This window comes from Sorex araneus, chromosome X (genome assembly GCF_027595985.1).
Source record: "Sorex araneus isolate mSorAra2 chromosome X, mSorAra2.pri, whole genome shotgun sequence".
NCBI classification, from domain to species: domain Eukaryota; kingdom Metazoa; phylum Chordata; class Mammalia; order Eulipotyphla; family Soricidae; genus Sorex; species Sorex araneus.
The window spans coordinates 192915710-192940413 of record NC_073313.1 but is presented as its reverse complement, the minus strand read 5'-3'; the positions used below and the strand labels follow the sequence as shown (position 1 = coordinate 192940413).

Below are 24704 nucleotides of genomic sequence, written 5' to 3'. Positions count from 1 at the left end.
TCCCTGCAGTACATGAGTGTCCTTCCTAGGGTCCAGTGAGGCAAAACCAGAGACGAGCAAAATGGGAACTGACAGAAGAAAAAGGGGCAGCAGACCAAAGTCAGGGCAGCAAACACTGTTTCTTGGCATGTGCTAGGACTCAGACTTTTCCAGATGTCCCTCTATGATCTATTAGGAGATCATCTGTTTTTATTTCCAGATAAGAACAGAGAGTTGTCAGGTAACTAAAATTAGGACACAGAGCTACTAAAAAAAATGACGGGGTTTTAAGCCAGGTCTATCAATATCTTAAAGCCAAAAACTTCCCACAAAGCTATATTGCTTGGATATAACTTTTCCACCTTGAAGAGAGTGAAAAGAGGGAATGAATAAAAATTCATTTGTCTAATGCAGATAAGATCTTTTAAAAGGTAAAAACCACACCACCTGCTGCATACATATATTCAGACATTAATGTGCACATATACGTGTATAGAAAGAGATCACATACATATGATTATTCAAATTGTATATAGGAACTGTATAACTATGCAATTATTCAAATTTTACATACATCTCATGGGAACTGTATAACTAAGAGAAATGTAAAGTGTTTTATAAATGTAGACACTTGGGTAATGGAGAAAGTACAACAAGTAAGGTACTTGCCTTCTATGCAGCTGACAGGGTTTCAATTCCTGGCACCACAGATGTCCCCTCCCTCACTGCACACCCTCCCCCAACCCCAGGCCAAGTCCTTTCAAGAGTGATCACTGAGGGGCTGGAGTGATAGTACAGCAGATAGGGCATTTGCCTTGCATGCGGCCGACCCGGGTTCGAATCCCAGCATCCCATACGGTCCCCTGAGCACCACCAGGGGTGATTCCTGAGTGCATGAGCCAGGAGTGACCCCTGTGCATCGCTGGGTGTGACTCAAAAAGCAAAAAAAAAAAAAAGAGTGATCACTGAGTACAGAGCCAGGAGAAAGCCCTGAGTATCACCAGGTGTGGTCCTCATAAAACAAAAATAATAATTAAGTGCTTTTAATAAATGAAATATCTATCAAACTTCTGCTAAAGATGGGTGACAGAACAGTAGACACCAAGCCTGCAAAGCTCTGAGACATCCAATTCCCATATCAAATATTAGCACCAGATTCTCAGATGTGTACAACAAGCAAATTTCTTCTTTTGGTTACCAAAGACCTTCAACATCTAGAGTCCTTGTGTACCATATCAATACCCAGGACATCAGTGCCTACAATCCCACTGCCCTCTCTACCAGCACTTTCCCCCAGGACACAAGGGCCTCTCTCACATCAACCCAGGGGCTCGACAAGATGCTGGTTGGGCTTTGAAGAATAAGAAACATGCATCTGCTACTCATTCTGCTACTCTCACACCTATGTACCCTCACAATGTGGGGTTCTGTACAGAAGTTACATGATTCTGCTAAAACACAGCAGTTTCAATTGCAAGCTATGTGTTTTATTTGGTGCTCCCTTAATAAGCCACAATCTGTATCAGTAACAGAGGAAAAATGGTGTGCCACTAAGAGGCAGTAAGTTTGATCTGGCAGCAAATTTGATCTGGCTGTGTAAGGGATGTTTGAGGGAACCCTACACCAAAGGTTTTCATCTCCCATGCCTACTTAATGCAGATTTATCACAAGAGTGTAAGGAGCAACTCCACAACTGCTCTGAAGCAGAACTCCGTAAACAGCAACTGCCTAATGGAATTTTGTTCTCACTGCCTGGTGAGTAAATCTTGAGTATTTTAGAACACTTCTTCCCCATCACCTTTATGAAAATACCATGTTTTATATCCATAGAGAGCTCCCAATACTTCCATGCATTACTGACGAAGAACACAACAGGTAACCTACCTTCTGCTCCACTTAATTCTCTCTTGCCAGTAAGAGCTACTGCTTTCCTAAACCTCTGCACTTACTCCACTCCTTTTAAGAGATGGCTGCCTTTGGAGGGCAATTTTGCAGACACAAATTTATAATCAGTTCACAGGAATCATGCGCAAACCAAAACAAAATGAATAAGAAGCTGGAACTGGGACCCAGACAGTCACTGCACTTAGGCTAGACTCATCCTATCCACAGGGAACAAAGCCTGCTACAGATCAAGAAGACATGTGTGTACCAGAAAACATACAGATCTAAGGGTGGAATCCCATGAGAGGGAATGTGGCTGGGGAGGCCACCAAGTCAGATCGCACATTAAAATAGCAACCAGCTTGGGAGAACTTGAGTATCAGGCCCAGCACATGTGGTGTATTTCTCATCTAAAATTCCCTCAGCAGGCTGGAGAGACAGCAGGGCAGGTAGGAGGCATGTCTTGCATGTGGTCAACTTGAGTTCGGTCCCTGGCATCCCATATGGTTCCCTGAGCCCTACCAGGAGTAATTCCTGAGCCGTGCTGAGAGTGGTCCAAATACTAAATAAATAAAATATACTTACCCAGTAAGAGAGGCATCATTGTTATCCTTAACTCCCAGATTAAAAAAAATAATAATAATCTATTACCTATCCAAGCACAAAAAGTAGGAGGCAAGTCCAATATCCTTTTACCAAAGCTGGAATGGCTGAAGATAAGAGCACTATTTAGGAAGGTTAATACCTCAGTGAGATAAAACATGCGAGACCCCAGGTCTCACAGGTTCTGACTCAGGACAAGCAATTTAATTCTCTATAGTCTTTCAAAAAGTGAGTTCAGTGATATCATGTGATTGATATTTGTACCCATAAAATGAAAATCAGTCTACCACTGTCATCCTGTTGCTCATCGATTTGCTTGAGCAGGCACCAGTAATGTCTCCATTGTGAAACTTACTGTTACTGTTTTTGGCATATCGAATATGCCATGGGTAGCTTGCCAGGCTATGGTGTGCGGGCGGGATACTCTCGGTAGCTTGCCGGGCTCTCTGAAAGGGACGGAGGAATCGAACCCAAAGCGGCTGCATGCAAAGCAAATGCCCTACCCACTGTGCTATCACTCCAGTATAAATATATATATATTATATATAATCCAGTGTATATATATAATATATATACACACATATATAATGTGTGTATGTATATATATAATGTGTGTATATATGTGTGTGTGTATATATATATATAATGTGTTTATGTACTTCTGAAAATTTTTCTTAGGAGCGCTCACCAATAAACACTTTGTTATAAATGGAAGTGACAAGAAAGTCACACTTCCTTGATTCATAAATATATATCTTAAGCCCCTTGTACAGAGAAAAGGTTCCTTCCACGTGTAACATTGTTAAATACTTTATATAGGCTCTAGTGACAGAGCTAATTTGTTTCAATGCTCTAAGTCCTAATAATGACGATTATCCCCAAGGAAACCAGTTTCTTTTTGTAAGGTGCACCAGTTCCTAGTTAACATTCTCTTCCAGAGATCACCATTCTATGCTCACTTTGGTTTCCCAGCTCCAGCCTTTGTACCCCTTGTCCCTCTGCTTGGAAGATGGCCAGTATTTCATGCTAACACACACAGACTTGTTTCATGCCTTCTGAGGATTCAAGCTGGAACATTAATCTCTCCTTCTCCTCTGTCTACTTCAACATTATGCTGACATTCATTAACATTAAGATACAGATATAATCACTTCCATGGGATTCCATGACCTCTAAGTTTCTCTATGAATCAGAAATGATGAAAGATAGAAATGATTCCCACCACCACTGCTCCTGCTCCTGTTTAGTGTTTTTTTTTTTGTAAAATCACTCATTTCTGAGCCTGTTATTGTATTTGTTCTAGCCACCATATGACATCACCACAGGATATAACTGCTGTAGAGCAGCTGGATAAGCCTCCACTCATCATTAACCACAAATAATAGCGGAAATTTACAGAAAAAGTTAACAAAAGTCTGAAAAAACAGTATTGACAGATATAAGAAAAGAAGGGGTGAGAAGGATGACAGAAAATCCAGTTTAAAACATACTCCCCTCTGTTCACTGCCTCATGATAGCAATGTCCTAGCAAGTGGTGGAGACCTTACTCAATTGATCAGATCTCTCTAGACATGAAGAAAGGTGTGTCCCTAACTTTTTTAATTAACCTATCACTATGTTTTAAAGTTTCTACAACATGCTCATTAATATTTCCAACCAATCATATATATTGATAAGTAAACTAAAATTCCATTTAGGTATAACTATTCCTACTCAAGAGGGTCACCGAATGAAGAAATGGGGTCCTATTCTTAAAAGCTTCTAAGGAAAACAAAACCAAGAAGATCCTGGAATCCCAGTACACAGACAAGCAATGAAAAAGGCTGTGCAGAGGGATAGGGAAGAAAAGTCTCTCCAATGTTTGGTACAAGGTGTTATTTCTCATGCAGGGAAAAAGGTCCCAAGAAATACTTGCCAAACCTAAGATCAACTCCAATACATACAAGTTCTGGCTGAAGGCACAGGGAAAAAAATGAGCAGAAGGGAAAGTACAGCAAAAAGAAACAGTAATGAGTTATGTCAAAGACCCATTCAATGGGTAAATAAGAGTCTTTTCAATAAATTTTATTGGACAATACGATACCCACATTGTGAGTATGAAGGCAGCCTCTACTTCATCCATACACACAAAAAAAATTAACTCGAAAGGCATCACAGAACAATATATAAAATTTAAATCTACTAAATTCTCGGAGAAAACCAGGCACAAATCTTTGTGGCCTTGAATAAGGCAATGGTTTTTAAAAAGGACATCAACAATAATAAATTAGGACACCAAAAATTTAAATGTCTGTGTTTGGAACAATAATATCAAGAATATAAACAGAGCAAACAAGATGAGCTTGGTTGCCTTGGAAAGTGTGCAGACTGCTGGTAGACTCAATCTACTTATCTAGAGAAGTAACTGAAATTAATGAAGCACTTGAAGGTACAGCCTTGTCAACAAATCTTGTTAGAAAGCGGTTGGCTGATCCAGATGACACTGAACTCGAGGAACTAATGAGTGAAGAAGCATCTGAGAAACACGTAAACTGTATTGACAAGTGAAAATGAAACACCTCAATAAATGAGTATGAAACAAAAAGAGAAAATAAAAATAATTCACAGAATGGGACAGTTATATATCCTATAACTTATATCTAGAATATAAGAAAAAAGAATTCTTGCCACTCAAGATAAAAATCACTCCAGTGATATAACTGTTCCCACGAAGCAGGTTGGCTGTAGTCAAACGTATAGGGGACTCAGGAAGGTGCTTCATTGGGACAGTGCCTGGCATGCTTGAGGCCTTGAGTTTGAACCCTGTACCTCCCCTTATCACATGGGTCAAAAACAAGTGTGCAATCCCTAGCACTACAACTAAGCAAACAATCCCTGGCACCACAACAGATACATCTCCTTGATACTGCAACTACAAAAGCTAACAATGACTAACAAACATAAGTACCAGGAAGGTTGTGAAGAAACTGCACCCTCACAATTCTGAGAGAATGTACATAGTGCAGTCATCTTGGAAAACAATTTGGCAATATCTTATAATACTTAAACGTGATTTATAACATGACTCAGAAACTCTACAGGGTATTTATTCCCCCTACTCCCCCCAAAAGGGATAGCATACAAAAATACACACACCAATGTTCACTATTCATAGCAGTCAAACAATGAAAACAACTCAAAAATCTATAAACAAAAATGGGCTTTGGGGGTCAGAGAGATAGTACAAAAGTTAAGGTACGAGGCTTGTATGCAGCTTTAGTTGCAACACTGGTTCAAATTCTGGGATCAACAAGCATAAGAACTAGATGTAGCCCCTGAGTTTCACTGGCTGTGCTTCTCTGAAAAAAAAAAAAAAAGGAAAAAAAATGATGACTGGAGAGATCACACAGCAGGTAGGGCACTTGCCTTACATGCGGATGACCCAGGTTCTATTTCCAGCAACATATATGGTCCCCTGGACACCCTGAGTACAGCCAGGTGCAGCCCCAAAATAAAAATAAAAAGAGGGAGAAGGGTTTTAAAAAGTGGTAAATACATACAACAAAATATTGGATAATAAAATAGAATAAAGCATTGACGTATGGGTACAACATGGATGAATCCAGAAAACACAGTTAAGGAGCTGAACACAGGAGACCACACAGTACATGACTACTTGCAATAAATGCCCACAAGAGACAAATCTATGGACTAACAGTAGCATAGCAGCTGCTGAAAGCTGGGCGGTAGAGAACTGTGACAAGTAGAATATAGAGTAATTGCTAATAATAATTTTTAAGGGAAATAAAAATGTCCTACACAACTAGACTGAGGCAATGGCTCTATAACTCCATGAAAATGCTAAAAAAAACTACACTGTAAACTTTAAATGGGTAAATTATATGGCTTAAAAATTATCCTTTTTTTTTTGGCTTTTTGGGTCACACCTAGCGATGCTCAGGGGTTACTCCTGGTTCTGCATCAGGAATTACTCCTGGCAGTGCTTGGGGGACCATATGGGATGCCGGGGATCGAACCCGGGTCGGCCGCATGCAAGGCAAACGCCCTACCCGCTGTGCTATCGCTCCGGCCCCTTAAAAATTATCTTAATGCCACTATTTAAAAACACAATAGAGCAAGTCACAATGGGAAAATATGTAAATTTGAATTGAGAACATGAAAAACTTCTTTGGGGCATAATACATTGTAAAATGAATTAATTGGAAACTAAAGAATTAGGAATTTCTTTTTATGAGATATATGACTGAAGCTGTAAAGCAAAAAAACAGTGATAATTCAGGGGAAAAAAACAATACTTTCAATACCTCAGCAGAACAAAGAAAAATATCACAAAATGCAAAAATAAAAAAATTGCAAGTAACTAAAAATTTATTCTCAACATTAAGAGGCTTTCACCTAGAGACCCCATCTTTATATAGTTTATCGAATAAAAATATCAGCATGGCTTCAAATATTAACATACAAGAATGTTCTTATGTTGTTCTTAGTGGAACAATAGGAATCTCTCTGTCATACATTTAACTGTGGTAGGGGTGTGGGGGCTAGGAAAATTCATCACTATCACTTAAAGTGACAACAATGGTCATTTTTCTGGGTGTAGAATGGGAATGAAGTTATACTGAATCTTTACTTTGTAGTTTTTGTAATGAAATTTTCTCTTTGATTATAACTTTCCATTTAAAAATAAAGGTAACACAAATATCTGTATACTTATCTTCACTGAGAAGGAACTGTAGATATTCACATACCTGTCATCAAGAGTTCTCCCACTTTCTTACATGTTAGAATTGGCACGGAAACTTACAAAGGTCCCAATGCCAGGCCATGCTTCTTGGGTGTTCAACAGAACTGTGAAGGTTGGCCTGCTCTAAGGTTCAGCCAACTTGTATACGGCTGAACCCAACTCAAAGGTAAGGCCCTAAATGGTACTCAGAGGTCCACAGCAGAGCAAAGGAAAGCTTAATTGTTCTAAAATATGTGGCTGGTGAAAATCAAAAGTGTGTGTCCTGGTCACTGGACAATGTAGGGGGCTGAGACTTCTTAAAGAAGGTGCTCATATAAGTCTCCCACAAAGTGTTCTATTCACCACAGCAGGAAGAACTGAGCATGCTGAAGGTCAGGGTCCTGCTTGTAGATCTGACTGCTCTGAAGTGAGCAAAGGGTCTAGCACAGGCTGGCTCCACAAACACATTCGGCTGTTACTAATCATTTCTGTATTATTCTCCAATCCCAAAGAAGTGGCCTCAACAGATGCATGCTTACACATTCTTTAAGTCTATGGTTTCCCCCATGCATGCAACCAGAACACACGTGTTGAGAATATGCTGGCAGGACAACTCAAATGTCATGGAAGAGGCTGCAGTCAGCGGCAGCAGACTGGGCTTAGACTAAACTCACCAATAACTCTCACACTGGGCAAGTTCTATAATGATGTGAAATCTCTGGTCCCATATCTGTGAAGAAGACTGACTGGGTGTGCTCTAGAGGCTGTGCCAACTCTAATGTGTTTATGATCCAACACCATTTCCCCACATAACAGAGACTGCAGTTACAGCTAAAACTGGGAGCCAGCTGAGTGTTTTTCTGATCATGAACTTTATCTGACTCAGCTGTAATAATTCCCTTGACACAATATTGGGGAAATAAAGGAAATGGAAATTGTCTGAGAACTGCAGACAGAAGAAGTTCAAAGAGAGAGCTGTAGAAAGACTTCTCCAATCCTCAGTGGTCCTCAGCTGGCCCGGAAGGAGAACAGACTGGCACTTGCCATTTAAGGCTGCTCTCGATGATGAGAACTTCAAAAGGAAGCCTCTCAAAGTAGGCTGCAAGGAACGTGAAATCAATACAGCTCTCTGCCAAGCGACCAGGAAGGATTATTAAAAATCTTTTTAAAATGCAGTTCATTTAGTTCAATAATCCCACTTCTGGGAACCTCACTCTTCTGAGATGTCAGATGTATGGAAATTATTGGACAAAAACATCCTTATCAGTCTTGGAGACCAGTTGTAAAACATTGTGAATATACTTACCACAGCTAAAATATACAAAAAGTATTCACATAAAAGCAACTCATATGGTAAAACTTGTTATGTGAACTTTACTATTTAGTTGAATATTACAATAGGATATAAAAAATGGGGTCATGCAACTTTTTTGTTGTTTGTGGATCATACCCAGTGGTGCTCAGGGCTTGCTCATGGCTCTTGTGTTTAGCAATCACTCCTGGCTGGCTCGAGGGACAATATGGGGTGTGGGGGGATTGAACCTGGGTCGGCTGAGTGCAAGGCAAGCGCCCTTCACACTATACTATCTCTCCAGCCCCATTTTTTGGGGGGACCACACTGGTTGTGCTTACTCCTGGCTCTGCAATTGATCCAGGCTGTGCTCAGTGAAACATATGTGGTGCCAGATCAAACTGGGAGCAGCTGTCTGCAAGGCAAGTGCCCTGCCCTCTGTGCTTTATTTCTAGCTACAAATTTTAAATACTGAAAAACAGGGCCTGGCTAATTTTTCAAAGGGTAGAGGTTGAGGTTGCATGCAGAAATCCTAAGTTTGGTCCTTAGCATTTCAGGGTTCCCCAAGCTCTGCTGGGGTGAGCCCCAGCACAGAGTCTGGGTGACCCTTGAGCACCGCCAGATGTCACCCAAAGAAAAAATACACTGTGAAAAGAAAAAATACAGAGAAATAATTTATATATCTAGTAATGAAATTCACAGCAGAGCCTGGAAAGCTACCTGTGCCATATTCAATATGCCAAAAACAGTAACAATAATGGGCCTCATTCCCCTGACCCTGAATGTGACAGGGACGAGTGGAGACATTACTGGCGCCCACTGGATGACAGTGATACAGTGATACGCATTTACGAATCATTAATTATGTAACAAAATTAATTATGAAAAAAACAAATAGGCATTTGAGTATCAAATTCCTTAGGCAAACTGAAAATTGCTCACAATATAATATTAAATTGAAAAAGGAATAGTTTCTTGGTCATTGCTTGTGATTTTTAACTAAAAAATCAAAACACTAACCACAGCTCTATCTGTATGCTAGGGTTTCCTAATTTTCTACAAACAACACTTGTGGTGTGAGGGGAGGTCTCGGCAGACATTAACTCAAGGTCTAAGAATCAAAGGGCAGAGAAACTCCCATTGTACAGACTGTTTGTCTAGAGGCTTTCCCCTTACACAGCCACCCAGAGTGGTTTCTAACTGCTCTATCGGCTCTGTCAACTAAGACTGAAGGCAGAGTGCAAAGAGCCAGCATGACCAGCTCCCCAAAGGCACAAAGAAAAGCAGCATCACCCACTTTCCACTGGCGACCAGGGTCCCCACCACAATATTTTAAAGGGCCGCGTCCCTTTCATACGCTACCTTTTAAATATTTCTATCTTTTAAATATTTCATAATGGGCCCAAAAGCGATCTGGGAAATGTAAGCCAAATACGAAGCAACTAATGATATTACTGATAAATAAACCACAGGAAATGGTTTTTGTTCTTCTCTAGAAGACAAAAGGATACATTACAAATGTTAATGAATTCTTAATCCAAAAAGGCTTGCAACAGCCACAAAATTACATTAATGGATACTGGTCCTGTATTCATTACCAGCAAATGTTTTTTGTTAAGAGCATGGAGAAAACGGAGTTCGAAAACAATATTCTAAATCTTCGAACTAGCAGTGAAGAAAATAAAAACGGAGAAAGATGGCAGGTACGAGTCAATAAAATAATCGACACTATTAAGTGGAATGTAAAAAACCTGATCACATAAATTTAGGGTCACATTATTGCAGTTTTCCTCTGGCTCACAGGTGCCATGGCTCAGGAGCTAGTCACTCATTTGCATTAATACAGGTTGTGCTAAGTGCCCATTACAGGGGTGCAACATTTGACCCTTAATAGAATAACATTTTCTGACAGTTTCCAATTAATATCAACTAGTGAAGAGACTGTACCAAACAAGGGAAAGAGCCTGGCTGGTTGGTCGGTTGGTTTTATAGCACCTTCTTAAAAGAGAAAGAGGTCTTCTTACGAAGGAGAATGAAAGTCAAGGCAATTTCAGAGTTGGGTTTGAGGAGTATCAGGACTGAAAGCACAGTTCCTGTGGGTGGGGTAGGAGAATAGGGTGAAGCTTCATTACCTATGGGCACTGCAGGCACACCTTTCTACTCTATCATTAGCAACAACTGTGTTAGATTTTTAAATAGATGGCTATTTTTAAATGCAGCACACGCTTGCAACCATATGCCAACTATTTTCTTTATAGGCAGGTAGAATATATATAAAAGTGTTATATACATATACACACATACATGTATATACACATATATAAAATATTCTATATGGCAGATATATAAACACACGCATATGTGCATTTATATATATGCTCTTTCAATGTTATAATTTAAACAGAAACCTGTGTGGTAGATACTATAGAAATAATATTGTCTACTGTCTGATATATTCTGAGTCAGTGTCATTTTAAGCATGGATATCTTTAACTTTTCTTTTTGAATTTAAATAACCAAGATCATAAAGCTCAATTACCACCGTGAGACACTAATTTGCAGCACAAACCTAAGCAATGCAAAAGCACTGCTCCACTACAAGTATCTGTTGAAGGAATTCATCTGCCATTTTTGACCAAAAGCAACCAATATAGAGAACAGCTTTTTCTGTTCACTAAAGATTAACTATTACAGAACCACAGAATCCACTCCCTTCTCTATCAGAAGGCCTGGGAAATAATTTAGCATGAAAAAAATTTGACATATCTTCTCAAAAATCAAAGAAACAAAATCTGGTCAGAATACAAAAGGACACATGGCCCTGTCAGGAAGCTCACCACCGGAATTTCTGTAATTCTGAGATCCAGGCTGGCCACAGCATTCACTGCTCCCTCACATCCCACACCAAAACACCACAAAACAAACAGCAATTATGTGAGGAGATGCCTGTGTTATCTTATTGGGAATCATCACGTTGCAATATAAACATAGATAAACAATTATATTTTAGTAAGGCTGGAAATGATGTGATAAGTTGCACAAATATTAAAGTCTCAATAAATCCAACACTGAAGGTTAATAAAATTAAATCTCTAAGTCTCTATTTTGTAGTCTTTTCTGAAGTGTTCTCAGTCTTTAAGCCCAAGCAGCATTATTTCATTTGCAGGAACATGGGCTAAAGGTCAAATTTCTGCACTTGACATTATCTTAAACTGCAATCCCTTAAGCTCCAGACTGGTTCAAAATTCTATTTCATTAGATATAGATGAGGTCTACTTAAATATCACGTCTTTCTTTCACCATCAGATATAGGAAAAACATGCGCACACTGTATCACTGTCATACTGTTATTCATTGATTTGCTCGAGGCGGGTGCCAGTAGCGTCTCCATTTGTCCCTGTCTCATACTATTGTAACCTGATGAAGTATGTGCACACTAATTGGAGAAAAAGATGTGTGACATAGTTTATAAAATGTGGCTTACAATTTATAGAAAAGAGAGCTACTCCAATGGGTAAAAACTTTAAAAGAGAGGCAGTGTGGGAGCTAAGATTTGAAAGAAGAGAAGAAATCTTACAGAGATAACAGTGGTGGGGGGAGGGGGGAGGAGAGGCAAAGAGTAAAAAAGATATTCCAGGAATTTCCCCCAAATACTGATAAACAGGTCAAATTCCTTGGCACAGGAAATCATTTCATACCAAAAAGGTTTCCAAATTCCAACTAATGACTGAACTGTAAACAATGCTGTTCACAATAAGACTGTTCCGGAACAATAGAGACTGTGGACACTCACTCATAGTTAATAGAACCTTTTATAACATTTAAAATCTTACAATTTGCCTTCTTAAATTTGACCCCTACATAAACTGCAAGCATACACCAACTAATTCAGAAATAATATATTCGACATCTCAAGTATAACAAATATTCAGGAAACGAGGAAAGGATACCAATTTCACATCCCCAAAGCATTCTTACATCAGATTCCAAGCTAGCTTACAAGTAAATGAGAAGAATCCTCTAACTGGCATATGATCAATAAGAAGCCAAATTATCCTGTCCTCCCTCAGTAAACAAATAGTAAGCAAACCTACGAGAAGATCAAAGAACATTTCTGATTCCAGGTGTGAGCATTTGGAAAAGGCTTTTCCTCTCATCTGAGTCATAGCCTCTCAAAGTTAAGTAATACCTGGGGTTTTAGTGGTTATGCTAAGTGTAAACTGTAAAAATGACGGAAAACAAAATCCTTTATACAAGTTATCCATTCTGTTACTTCCTTCCTTTCCAAGTATGCATTTCACTAAAATTGGGTAGATGATGGATGTCAAAAAAAGCAATCAAAATACTAATGTATTGGAAAATACATATTAGTTTATACCACTTGGGAGTAAATAGAAAAATTACACTTGTCAAAATTCATAGCATTTTGGTGCACCACCATGAGTTTATTTTCTTTTCGGTTTTTTGGGGCCACACCCAGTGGTGCAGGGATTAACTCCCAGGTCTTTGCCCAGGGCCCTCCCTTGTGTTTGGGGGACCAATCAGAGACTAAACTCAGGCCTTCTCCATACAAAGCATTCCTGGAGAGCTATCTCTCCTCCCCATGAACATAAAGTGTCCCCCAGTTTATTCTCCTGCACAAGAAAAAAAAAAAAAAAGAAGGTCGTTAATGTTCATAGAGACTATAGGATCTTGAATCTCTGAAAAGTCTTCCCTTGGATTTCCAAACAGTTTAGATACTGACTGAACTACAGAGGTCAACCTATTCAAATCAAACTTCAAAAGCAAAATTCCTTCTTCCTGAAGTTGCTATAACAAAACAAACAAACAAGCAAAAAAGAGAACCCTCCTTTGCGAAGATTTAGGGTGAGCAGAAGTTTTTCATCTCACCGCAAGTGTTACTTCCATAACCAAGATTGCTGGTGTGGTTGTGGTGGTATTGTCTATTTACCTGGGGATTTTTTGTTTGATCTTGATTGCACTGAGTGAGACTGTCGAGGCAGCAGAGGCGACGAAGGCAAAGACATCGACACCCCTTTGGCCAAGCTCACCCTGTAGGTGTCCTCTGCTGTGGAAAAGTCACCACCGGGGGCCAAGACTGAGGGGAGAGTCTCTGTACCCAGGTCACCTGGAGAAAAGAAGAGAAGAGAACCTTTGGTTAGACATTGATTGCATCTATCGTGGTGCATAAAAATTACTTCTTTCTCAGTTTGTGTTTGGGCCATATATGGCAGAGCTGGGGATGATACAGTGTCCAGCACTGAACTCAGGGCTGGTGCACGCGTCGGTGAAGCATGCACTGCTGCCCTCTGAGCCACCTCCTTGGCCCAAGAACTTTATTCTGAGAATAAAATTCATTTCTAGGATAGACTCTCCATAAAGAACATGTATATGTGGAATGATTTTCAATTTTTTTTTTTATCATTTAGTCCAATTACCATAACAGAAAATTCAAGTTTCACCACTCAAGTACTCATGAATTCTGCCTCATGCCCCTTCTTGTACCATTATTAACTAGTCTGGTTTCATTCCTAATAATTGGTCCAAAGGCTAAATGAAAATCAGGTATGAAAGATCCACAGGGAGTTGTGATTGCAGTTAAGGCAAGGTCAGGAAGGTGTAGTGTTTATTAATTTTAGAGCAGCCACCACAGGAGATCCAAAGATCAAGATTCCTTCCAGATTTCTCTGGTCTCCCACTGTTTCTCTCCAGTAAGAATGCCCAATAGGACTGGGAGCTAACGCCCAAGCAACAAGCTGAGAGTAAACTCCTAAGCATAGCAGAATGTGGCCCCGAAACAGATCCATAAAAGTGAAGTATTCACTTTTGGATAGGTTCAATGAATAGGCTGCCTACTTTCATTCTCTTCTCCTGCAGCCCTCATGGCTCTCACTAACCTGTCCCACAAGCACCAGAGCACAAGGTCCAGCCTTCTACAACTCAACCAACTGGGACCAGAGATAATATAGGAGCAGAGGCACTTGTCCTCATGCCGCAGATCCTGACTCAATCTCCAAGCACTACCAGGAGTGACCCATGACAACTGATCTAGGAACAGCCCCTGAGCACCACCAGGTGTGACCCAAACACAAAAGAAAAACATACAACCTAACCAACTCAAACCCTGAGTCATGAGTCAGAACCACAGTCTTCTTAGTAAGCAGGTTGCCCTTTTGCCCTTGGTATTCAGTCCCTACAAGCACAAGCTTACTATAATATAATTTCACATGCTATGGCAGGCAGATGCTAAAAAATAAGATACAATTTAAGCACAGAGAGTACACAAAGAAGAGAATATGTAGTCTCAGACCAGTCTCTCAAAAAAAAAAAAAAAAAAAAGCAGGGGCTGGGAATTCAGCCAGTCCAATTATTCAAATTAACAGGCTCTCCTCCTATTGCTCTTTCCCCATCACCATACACCCCCATAGTGGTGTATGCTTATGTACTAAAAACTGCTGAGAAAGTACAAGGAGAGAAGGTCAAACGTTACTCGAATGACTGAAAAAATCTTCAAGCTCTAAATTATAGGCAGCAGAACTGGAAAGATGTAGAAAGTTTTCCCCCAGAAAGCAAATGAGCCTTTCTCACAAAGGTCATCCAAGTGGCCCTTACTGTGCCTGACTCTGGAAAATTCAAGGTCTGGCTTTTAATTGAAAGCTGTCTAGTCAGGTGGGAACTCAATCTTTGCAGGTCCTTATACACCAGGCTCAAAAGGGATAAGATCCAAACCATTAAGTTCCAAATTGCGTCCTTGGACATGTTTTTCACGTTAGAAGGCACGGTGAAGTGCAGAGCTGCCCCCTCCATAACCAGGGAGGGGTGGTTTAAATAAGCAAACAGGTCCATGCCTGACTTTGAAAGGTAACTCAAAACCAGAGAGTTGAGAACAGAAAATCCATGGGTTGGTTCTGCAATGGGTAGAGCTGGCAATGAAAGAAAGGTAATTAATGTCTCACCTAGACCAGCCACACTTGAAAGGGTTTTTAACAAACGAGGGTAACTAAACATGTACCACTAAATTCCCAAATGGCTGGAATTTGAACAACCAGAATAATCAGGAAATTGTCGTTAAATTTAAAAAAACAAGAACATACATGCAAACACTCAATGCAAATACTATTTCTGTCCCTAAAGGACGGAAGAAGGCGAGAGTTAGATCCTTACCTCCTAAGTCCACGTGAACAGCACTTACTCTGAGCATGCAGTGTTAAAACACCACCACCGCCAATTCTCAGGAGGCAGGAGTTTTCTTACACCACTGCCATGAATGAGCTGAAAGTGCTTCCAAAAACACCTCCTTGGTGTCCTGATCAAAGGCATGAAGTTTCCCAGCTGCCCCTGCTTCAGCTGTCTGGTAATGAAAAGTATCTTAAGGCAGAGCAAGAGCAGGGGGTGTACCAGCACCACTGCAACTGAATACCCACTGTGCTGAGACTTGAAAAAAGGAGGAAGAGCATTTATTCAATCTGGTCTAACACCAGGCTTTCCCGACCAGTCCCCACCATAGTTTGCATCTTCAGAATGCTAGCAGGTATTAGAATGGCACAAGAATGGCACCTAGTCACCTCATTCTTGATACTTAAGCAAAATATACTAAGAGACATGTAAGACCTCAGCAAGCATAGCATAGGACATGAGTGGGCAGGGAGACCCTTTGCAGACTTGCAGTGATGTTATCATTCCACATTTTTAAAATAAGGTCTGAATAGGTAGGTGGCTACAGGATGGCATGGCAGGAAGTGACTTTTTACTCATACATGAGTATTCTTGACCTAAGCCAAAACAAATAAATAAAACCTAGATGTCAAATCCCTGTTTGAATGGAGACACAATACTGAGACACACATTTATCATGACAACACCAGGAATAAAAATGTAAAGCTCATTTCTAAGAAAGGGTTTCTTAAAAAAAAAAAAAAGCAAAACAGAATTCTCAAATGTGAAACAAGAAATGCTGGGAACTGAATGGTAAGAGAGAACTCACTTCTCAATTATAAACTCTGCCCATAAACTTTGTTTTTAATCAAGCAAAGCAAATATTTTCATTAACTGAAAATCGTGTGGGGGATGAGTTTCTAAAGCATGCCGTAACCATGAGGAACTTCTCCGAAGCAGCTGCACTCCAACACTTTGATTTTATGTGGTCTGCAATAAAATGGGACATAGAGATGAGGTTTGGGAAGGAGGGGTGTCTATTTTAAGTTTATTTTGACATCTCACTCGAATATCAGTCCCAAACATGTTGCTCTGTTGGTTGGCTTTTCAAAGACACTTAAAAATCCCCGACTTCCAGCTTCCTTTTTTAGAAAGACATAAAGCAGGGAAAGAAGTTTCATATATGACAGGCAGCAGAAAGTAAGTGGGGTGATTTGGCGGCTTAGAAGCTGGAGACAGCACTCTGGGGCCTGGTGCTTAACTGCACCAGGGCAAAGGAGTTCAGGTCAAAGTAAGTGCAAGCACATCACGATGACGCCAGTGATAGAAAAATGAAAATCTCTTCGGGGCATCCATAAGAGCTACACAATATAAGTTCTGGGCAACATGACACCAGAAACTCTCCAGTTGATTTAACATTCCTCAGCAGATGCTTAGGGAGGTTTAAGGGGAATTAAAAACATTTCATTGCACAATCAGCATGGCTGGTACTCTTCTTTTAGCCTGGGATGTATGGTTTTTCCCTTTAACTGTGACCTATTTATTCCCACCTCTATTAGGTGATGGGAACCACACTTCAATAACCCTTGCTGCAGCAGAAATATGCAGGCTGAGAGGTAGGGAACTCCGCTCTGGTGTAAGAGAATCCGGTTATCCTCCACCCTGATTTACCAGGCCTCCTCTTGTTCTGCTGACAGGAGTTTCCATGGAACATTTATATGCCACAGACACTAACATCATTCTCCCATGTGCTTTTCCTCTCAGAGCAGCTAGCCCAATTGCAGATTCACAGTCAGCAAGCTGGAGCTTGAGGGTTAATGATGAGAAGTGGGGACCCAATTAGAACCACTCTCCAAAGTCCCCCCCAAATTAGCCAGCTCAAGTGGTAACATATTCATAACTCCATGTGCATAAAACTCCATGTGCACTTTGCAGCAAAACAAGGTCCCCCAAACAGATTTTAATGAGTTCAATGTATCAGAGGGCAGTGTATTTTTGTGGTACAATCAACGCTTTGCATATAGTTCCTATCATTCACACACAAATACACAACTACCCGATATTTTTGGTTTGGGGCCACACCCAGCAGTGCTCAAGGACTATTCCTGTCTTTGGAAGGGGGGTAGGTAGAAAGGATCTGAGGTCATAGTGGATGACAACCTTGTAGTACTGGGGACTGAAAACAGGACATCTGCATGGAAAGCATGTGTTCCAGCATGTTGGGTTCTCTCTCCGGCCCACCCTTTCTCATTTTAGACCACTACTTTCTAGCTTCAAAAATGAGAGGCCAAAGGGATCAGAGAGATAGTACAGTGAGTAAAAGAGTATAGTCTTGCATGTGGCCAATCCAGGTTCGGTCCCTGGCATCCCATATGGCCCTGAGATTACCATGACAGGCATGATCCCTGAGTGCAGAGTCAAGAGGAAGCCCTGAGATTGACTAGGTGTGGTCCAAGAACCAAAAAATAAAAATAATAAAGGCCCAAAAGGTCATCAGACCTATCAGTTAATATAATTCATAATAAATATAAGCCTGGTAGATGTCTCAAAGAACTCTAGCACATGCTCTGGATTGAGGAGCTCCAGCTTCACTGCTCAATACTGCACGATTCCTCGAGTACTGTGTTTTGAATTTCAAAAAATATTTTTGACCATTAAATTAGCCATTTAGTGGTAACAAATAATATAAGATAAATTATTGTGGACCTTCTGTATTATTGTGTAATGGGATCAGGTTTGGGAGATGGTTGGGAAAATCGAGAAAATGGTGGAGGGAAGGCGACAGTGGTGGTCACCTTGGTGCTGGGATTGATGCTGGAATATTGAATGCCTGTAAGAAATCATCATGAACAACTTTGTAAATCACAAGGTTTAAATAAACATTGACAGGTGGAGGGGTGAGAGAAAAGGTAATATCAATCAATTTCAAAGTACTGTGTGGCTGGACTATCAAGTGCCATTAGGTATAAGACCCAAAGTGAAAACAAACAAAAAAAAAATGTAGACATGCATACACACAAAGGATGTGTAATTCCTACTCTAAGTTTGCAAAGATGGTGTAACAAAACTGTACAAAGCAATCCAATAAGCATATTTTAACTGGCAAAATGATCTTCTAATAATAGCTCTTTGCCTACATTTTTTCCACTATGACAGAAAGTAAAGGGGAATTTAAATTCATAATGGAAAAAAATGGGAATCTGGGTGATGGCAAATGTTTAAAGGTGGCTATGGCTTAATTGTAATGTCCAACATTACAGATAAAAGTATGTGGTACGTGGAGTATAGGATTAGACCAGCCTTATTTATAAAAAATAAAAAGGGAAAAGGGAAGAAGAGGAAGATGAAAGCAAGAGCATATTTCAGCAAGAATAGATGAGCAGACCTGAGAAAGGTAAGGGCAAGCTTAGACACTGAGGGAAATAGGGCTATAGATTCCGGAAATGAAATTTCCACTTACTATGCCACTAAAGTGGTCAGGCGGGCGGGGGGAATGGAAGCTGAGAAAAGATGTTCTGTTTATTCAGTTCCAGAATGCAAGACTTGTGCAACACATTAAACTAGGGCACTAAATGTGTTAAGGCATCTTTTATGCAGTTCCTGCCTAGGAGTGCACTAATGTTTCTTAACTATATTTTTCATCATAAGGTTTTATAACCATATCATTCATCTATATTTACAGAAACCTAGAAAAATTGGAAATATTTCCTCCCACAGATCCAGTATCATTTTTGGCATCATGTGATGGTTCTCTCTGAATCTGTAAGCTCTGTAAACCATTTAAGTCTTATAGAATCCCACCAAGTGTTCAGCCAGAACTACTGATTGTTAATATGCATTAGTCTAAAAGAAACTTGGATGTGTCCAAGGAAGCAATTTTCCAAAACCTTAGTCACATGGCATGACTAATTCTCAAACAATTCAATACGAGGTTGAGAAAGTTAAAGTCTAGTACAGAAAAACACAGTCATCAGACAAGTTCACCCCTTTGTCATTAAATAAAAATAAAAAATAAAAATAAAACCAGAGACGAGAACTATCCTCATGGTTTTGTCACTGTCACTGTCGTCCTCTTCTTCATTGATTTGCTCGAGCGGGCACCAGTAACATCTCCATTGTGAGACTTGTTGTTACTGTCTTTGGCATATCGAATACACCACGGGTAGCTTGCCAGGCTCTACCGTGTGGGTGAGATACTCTCGGTAGCTTGCTGGGCTCTCCAAGAGAACTTTATTTTTATTTTTGTTTTGGGGCCACACCTGGAGATGCTCAGGAGTTACTCCTGGCTCTGCACTTAGAAATTTCTCCTGGAGGTGCTCAGGGGACAATATGGGATGCCGGGGACTAAACCTGGGTCTGCTGTATGCCAAGTAGCTTGCCAAGGTAAGTACACTCTACCCACTGTACTGCTCCAGCCCCAACAGATTGAGTCTACATACTCAATGGTACAGAACCAAATGTACTCAACACAAGTGAATAAACAGACTGACACTTCCTCTCCAATTGTCAAAGTTTTGCTCTAGGATACTGAACTATACAAGAGTTTCTGGGCTTTAAGCATGTAAAACTCCAGAAAAACTCGCCATTTCCAAACCCCAATAGGGACTATTTTTAATAAATCCTTTTAAGATATAGAACTTCAAACAGGTGTTTAGACACTTCCTACCTATTCAACTCTTTTCTTTCTTTTTGAGTCATCCCGTTGCTCATCGATTTGTTTGAGCAGGCACCAGTAACGTCTCTCATTGAGAGACTTATTGTTACTCTTTTTGGCATATCCAATACACACGGGTAGCTTGCCAGGCTCTGCCCTGTGGGCTCAATACTCTCAGTAGCTTGCTGGGAGACGAGATGGGCGGAGGAATCGAACTCGGGTCGGCCATGTGAAAGGCAAATGCCCAACCACTGTGCTATCACTCCAGCCCCCAGAAATGCTCAGGGGTTACTCTTACTCCTGGAGGTGCTTGGAGGACCATATGGGATGCTGGGGATTCAACCTGGGTCGGCCGCATGCAAGGCAAATGCCCTCCCTGCTCCAGCCCACCTATTACACTCTTACCTGTACAATTATCCTGTTTAGCAGGTGCTATCATTGAACCCCATGCTGATGAGAAAATCGAGGCACCGGAAAGCATTGAGCATTCTGCCTGAGGGTACCAGCAAATGTCAGGGCCCAGTTTGAATGAAGCTAGGCTACCCTGTTTTCCGTCTCTCACCTCAGCCCTGCTCCTCTGAGAAAGGACTACTGTGATGAGCTTTTCAACGTGATGTCATTTCATATACTGAATAGGGAGAACCAAAAATAGAGTATGTAGGTCTCCACGCAGCACCAGGCCACGGTGAGAAGAAACCTGTTCCCTTGTCTATTTCCACTTTCCATGCTGGCTGCTTAATTAGCTCCACAGCACTCCTGGAACACTCCATTTGGGAGGCGCCAGGGCCCAGCGATCATTAATTTTCTTTCAGTCACACCTTATGCTGTCACCATACAAGCGAAGTGGATCTGAGAGAGATGTTTAGGCAGCAAGCACCCTAAATAGCTTCTGGTTTCACTTTGCACTGTACACTGATTAACTCTTGCAGCCGCTGGGCCTGCCGTCTCCAGGGTCTGGATGCTGAATGTGGCTCCCACCACACAGAGCACGAGAGGCTGGTAACCGTGATGGAGACCAACTGAAAGAAGCTGAGCAGATCAGATTGATGTCATTTAACATGAAACCTGGCCACGTTCATTTTAAATCTCCTTGGAATTCATACTCTACTTTCTCTTGTGGACACATACTCGCCAGCCAGGTCCCCAGGTCCTATCTGCCCCAGGGTACACTACCATTTGGTTGTGCTGGGCCTGCAATTCGGCTTAGGAATAGCAGGACTTTCCAGGCCTACACAGAAGGCAGCCCACACCCTTCCCACTGGGTTTCTTTTAAGTGATGGGAAAACACTCCAGTACTGACAGGTAAAGTTGTCCCAGGTACTTCTGTGAGGCTGGGAACCACTAAGGCAAAAAGGTGGTCAGTCTATTGGAAATGCTTGATTTCTTATCACGAGACATGAAAGGAAAAGCAACTTTAAGTTGATAGTTTAAGAAAAAATGATCACAGGAAAGCATATACTTAAAAATTAAAAAGCTTAACAGCATACAATACTAAAGAGGTTTTCAAAGTAATCAGAACCTGGTTGCCCACAGACATCCTGCATTGTTCCTAGATTGGTGTGAACAGTGCCATGAACTGGGTCATTTACCCAACTAAAATTTGTTCTTTATTCTCTCCCATTTCTGAGGGTTCTAAGTTTAAAGACTAAATTTCAGGTAAAGCCATGCTCTCTCTGAATGCTCTTGAGAGACTCAAATCCACACCTTTCTCCAAGTCTCTGGTGCTTCCTGCAGTCCTTGGTGCTCCCTGGTAATGCAAAAGCATCACTGCAATCAGTGCCTTTGAAGGATTCCTTCCGGATCCAGGCTCGTCAAAAGACACTGGTAACCGGGGATCAGGGTCCATCCTAATTCAAAACAATCTCATTTGAACTTGATTGCGGCAACCAATCCCCTATTTTCAAACAAGGTTACTTTCATGGGTATTTAGGGGGTTAAGACTTGAATGAGTCTTTGGGGACACAATTCAACTCCCAATATTTCTCTTTCTAGCACTACAAACCAGAAGGAGGTATGCAACATCTACTCTCCTAAAACAATAGTGCTCTGTACAACAACGATGGCATGATTTCATGCCTGGGCAGAGAAAGAGATATTCACCCGCTCCTACTCCCCTCCTCCCAAACAGCACAAGACAACAAACAGCACAACCAAACCTTATAAAACCATATAAAACTATACCAAGTTTCTATCAAATATGGTATCAACCAAAATATATTCTCAGAGAGTCAGAAAACATACAGCCCATTTATCCTTGAGGAAAAAACAGTTACTTAAAAAATAAAAATTAATTGCTCAAGAGTGGGCACATCATGATTAAGGAAAAAAATGCAATAAACAAAATTCCAAATCCATCTTGCAAGCTCTTCGCTCACTGACCTGATTCTGCTTCTACTCCCTTCTCATTCAGGAAATGTGGCTTTTGAACCATATCCTTAACCCCAGAGAGCACACACTCTTCTAAAACAATAGGGCTCTGTGCAACAACGCTAACATGATTGTGACCCTGGGCAGAGAAAGAGATCTTCACCCCCTCCTCCTCCCCCATCCTCCCAAACAAGCAGACTGGCACAGAACACCACAATGACCATCTTCATTGCCAAGGACACAAAATTACAAAAGGAAAAAGTAGAGTTCACCATATGATCAACATTTTATAAGACAAATTGAATAAACATATAAATCAGTATATATAAGCCAGTGTATGCCTGATGATAATGGAAAAATAATATGTATATGCCCAAACTATAAACTTAGTAAAATTTTGATCGTTATTTGGGGTGGAGGAAGAGGATTGGGGTCATACCCAACAGTGCTCAGGAACTATTTCTTGGCTTGTGTTCAGGAGTGAGCCCTGGCAGTGTTAGGGAGACATATGTGGTGCTGGAAAATGAACAGGGTTGGCTGCATGCAAGGATAGAGCCTTACCTCTTACTGCTGGAGGGTGGAATTCTTTTTTTTTTTTTAATTTGTTTCTTTGTTCTATGTTGGTGGGGATAGGTTGGGGCTCAGAAGCTATTCCTGGCTCTGTGCTCGTGAGAGACCTCTGAGAGGTACTGAGGATGATGTGGTGCCAGGAATGGAACTACGATCAGTAATATGCAAAGCAGAAACCTAATTGACTATATTATCTCCCTGACAAAGACATACAGCTTCTTTTTTGAAAAAAAAAAATTTTATATTTTTTGTTGCTTTTAAGCCTCAGTGGTGTTCAGGGCTTACTCCTGCCTCTGTGCTCATATGTGATGCCAAAGACTAAACATGGGTTGATAACATGCAAGGCAAGTGCCTTAACCTGTGTGCTATCTGATATATTATTATTCCTAGGGGCATGGAAAATCTGGTATTTCTCTCTTCCTTTCATATTTTCATGTGACAAATGTTTTGACTTTTCTATGACAATTCTTATAAAATAAAACATACTTTACTTCCAATTAAACATTTTTTTTAATAATACGCATACCTATCTTATTTTGCTTCCCAAAGTGTCCCAGAAAGCCCTATGTCTGGATAAAGCCTAAGAGTTCATTTCCACAGGAAGAACAGCTCATTTTTCCTTTTATCCTTTCTAACTATGCCCTCCGATTCTACTCAATCCACCTGGTGCAGACTGCCCTTCTCTCTCTAGCCCAAACCGTCTGGAATTATCTTTCTCCCAGGGTTCTGTGATACCAGGGATGATGCCTATTAACTGTTCTTACAATCTATTGATTGGTCTTACAGTCAAGTTCTTCTTAAAACCAGATTCAGTTCCTTACTTTGACTTATATGGTAAGTGTATAACTTACTATATACACTTCAACATACTTAAAAGGATTCTCATCATGTAGTTTTCTTGAAACTCTGATTTCTCTGCTCGACTTCCAATCTTCAATCAATAGACCCATCCTTTTAAACTTTTCAAAAACAAACTAAATACTTCCTGTTAACTGGTTTTAACCAAGAGACCGGTTTTTCTTTTTTTTTTTTTATTCTTTTTTTTTTTTTTTTTGGTTTTTGGGTCACACCCGGAGATGCACAGGGGTTACTCCTGGCTCTTCACTCAGGAATTACCCCTGGCGGTGCTGAGGGGACCATATGGGATGCTGGGATTAGAACCCGGGTCAGCTGCGTGCAAGGCAAACGCCCTACCCGCTGTGCTATTGCTCCAGCCCCGAGACCGGTTTTTCATAGAATGTTCTTGGGAATAAAAGAGTAGGACCACCAATGTGCTCTTCTCATTCACAAGAACGGCACCCTGGAATCTGCAGTGAGCCCTAAGGGTTGTAATTACCCACTGGATACCCAACTCCTGAAGCCATTCTTCATTTTAATTATACATCTATCCCCACTATGACTGCTGGAGCTCAGTAGGCCTTGTACTTGATATTAAATATTCAAGTATCATGTCAAGGTTTATATTGAGATTTCCATTT

General features: G+C 40.6%; 1 protein-coding gene across 4 annotated transcripts in view; it reads right to left on the bottom strand.

The window, feature by feature from the left end:
• TANC1 (tetratricopeptide repeat, ankyrin repeat and coiled-coil containing 1) overlaps positions 1–24704 on the bottom strand; it is a 246711-nt gene that overhangs the window by 117163 nt on the left and 104844 nt on the right. For all 4 annotated transcript variants that reach the window (XM_055120531.1, XM_055120528.1, XM_055120530.1 and 1 more), the window contains exon 4: positions 13432–13608. In XM_055120531.1, the coding sequence (XP_054976506.1) occupies positions 13432–13608 (177 nt within the window). The remainder of the gene's footprint in view (positions 1–13431; positions 13609–24704) is intronic.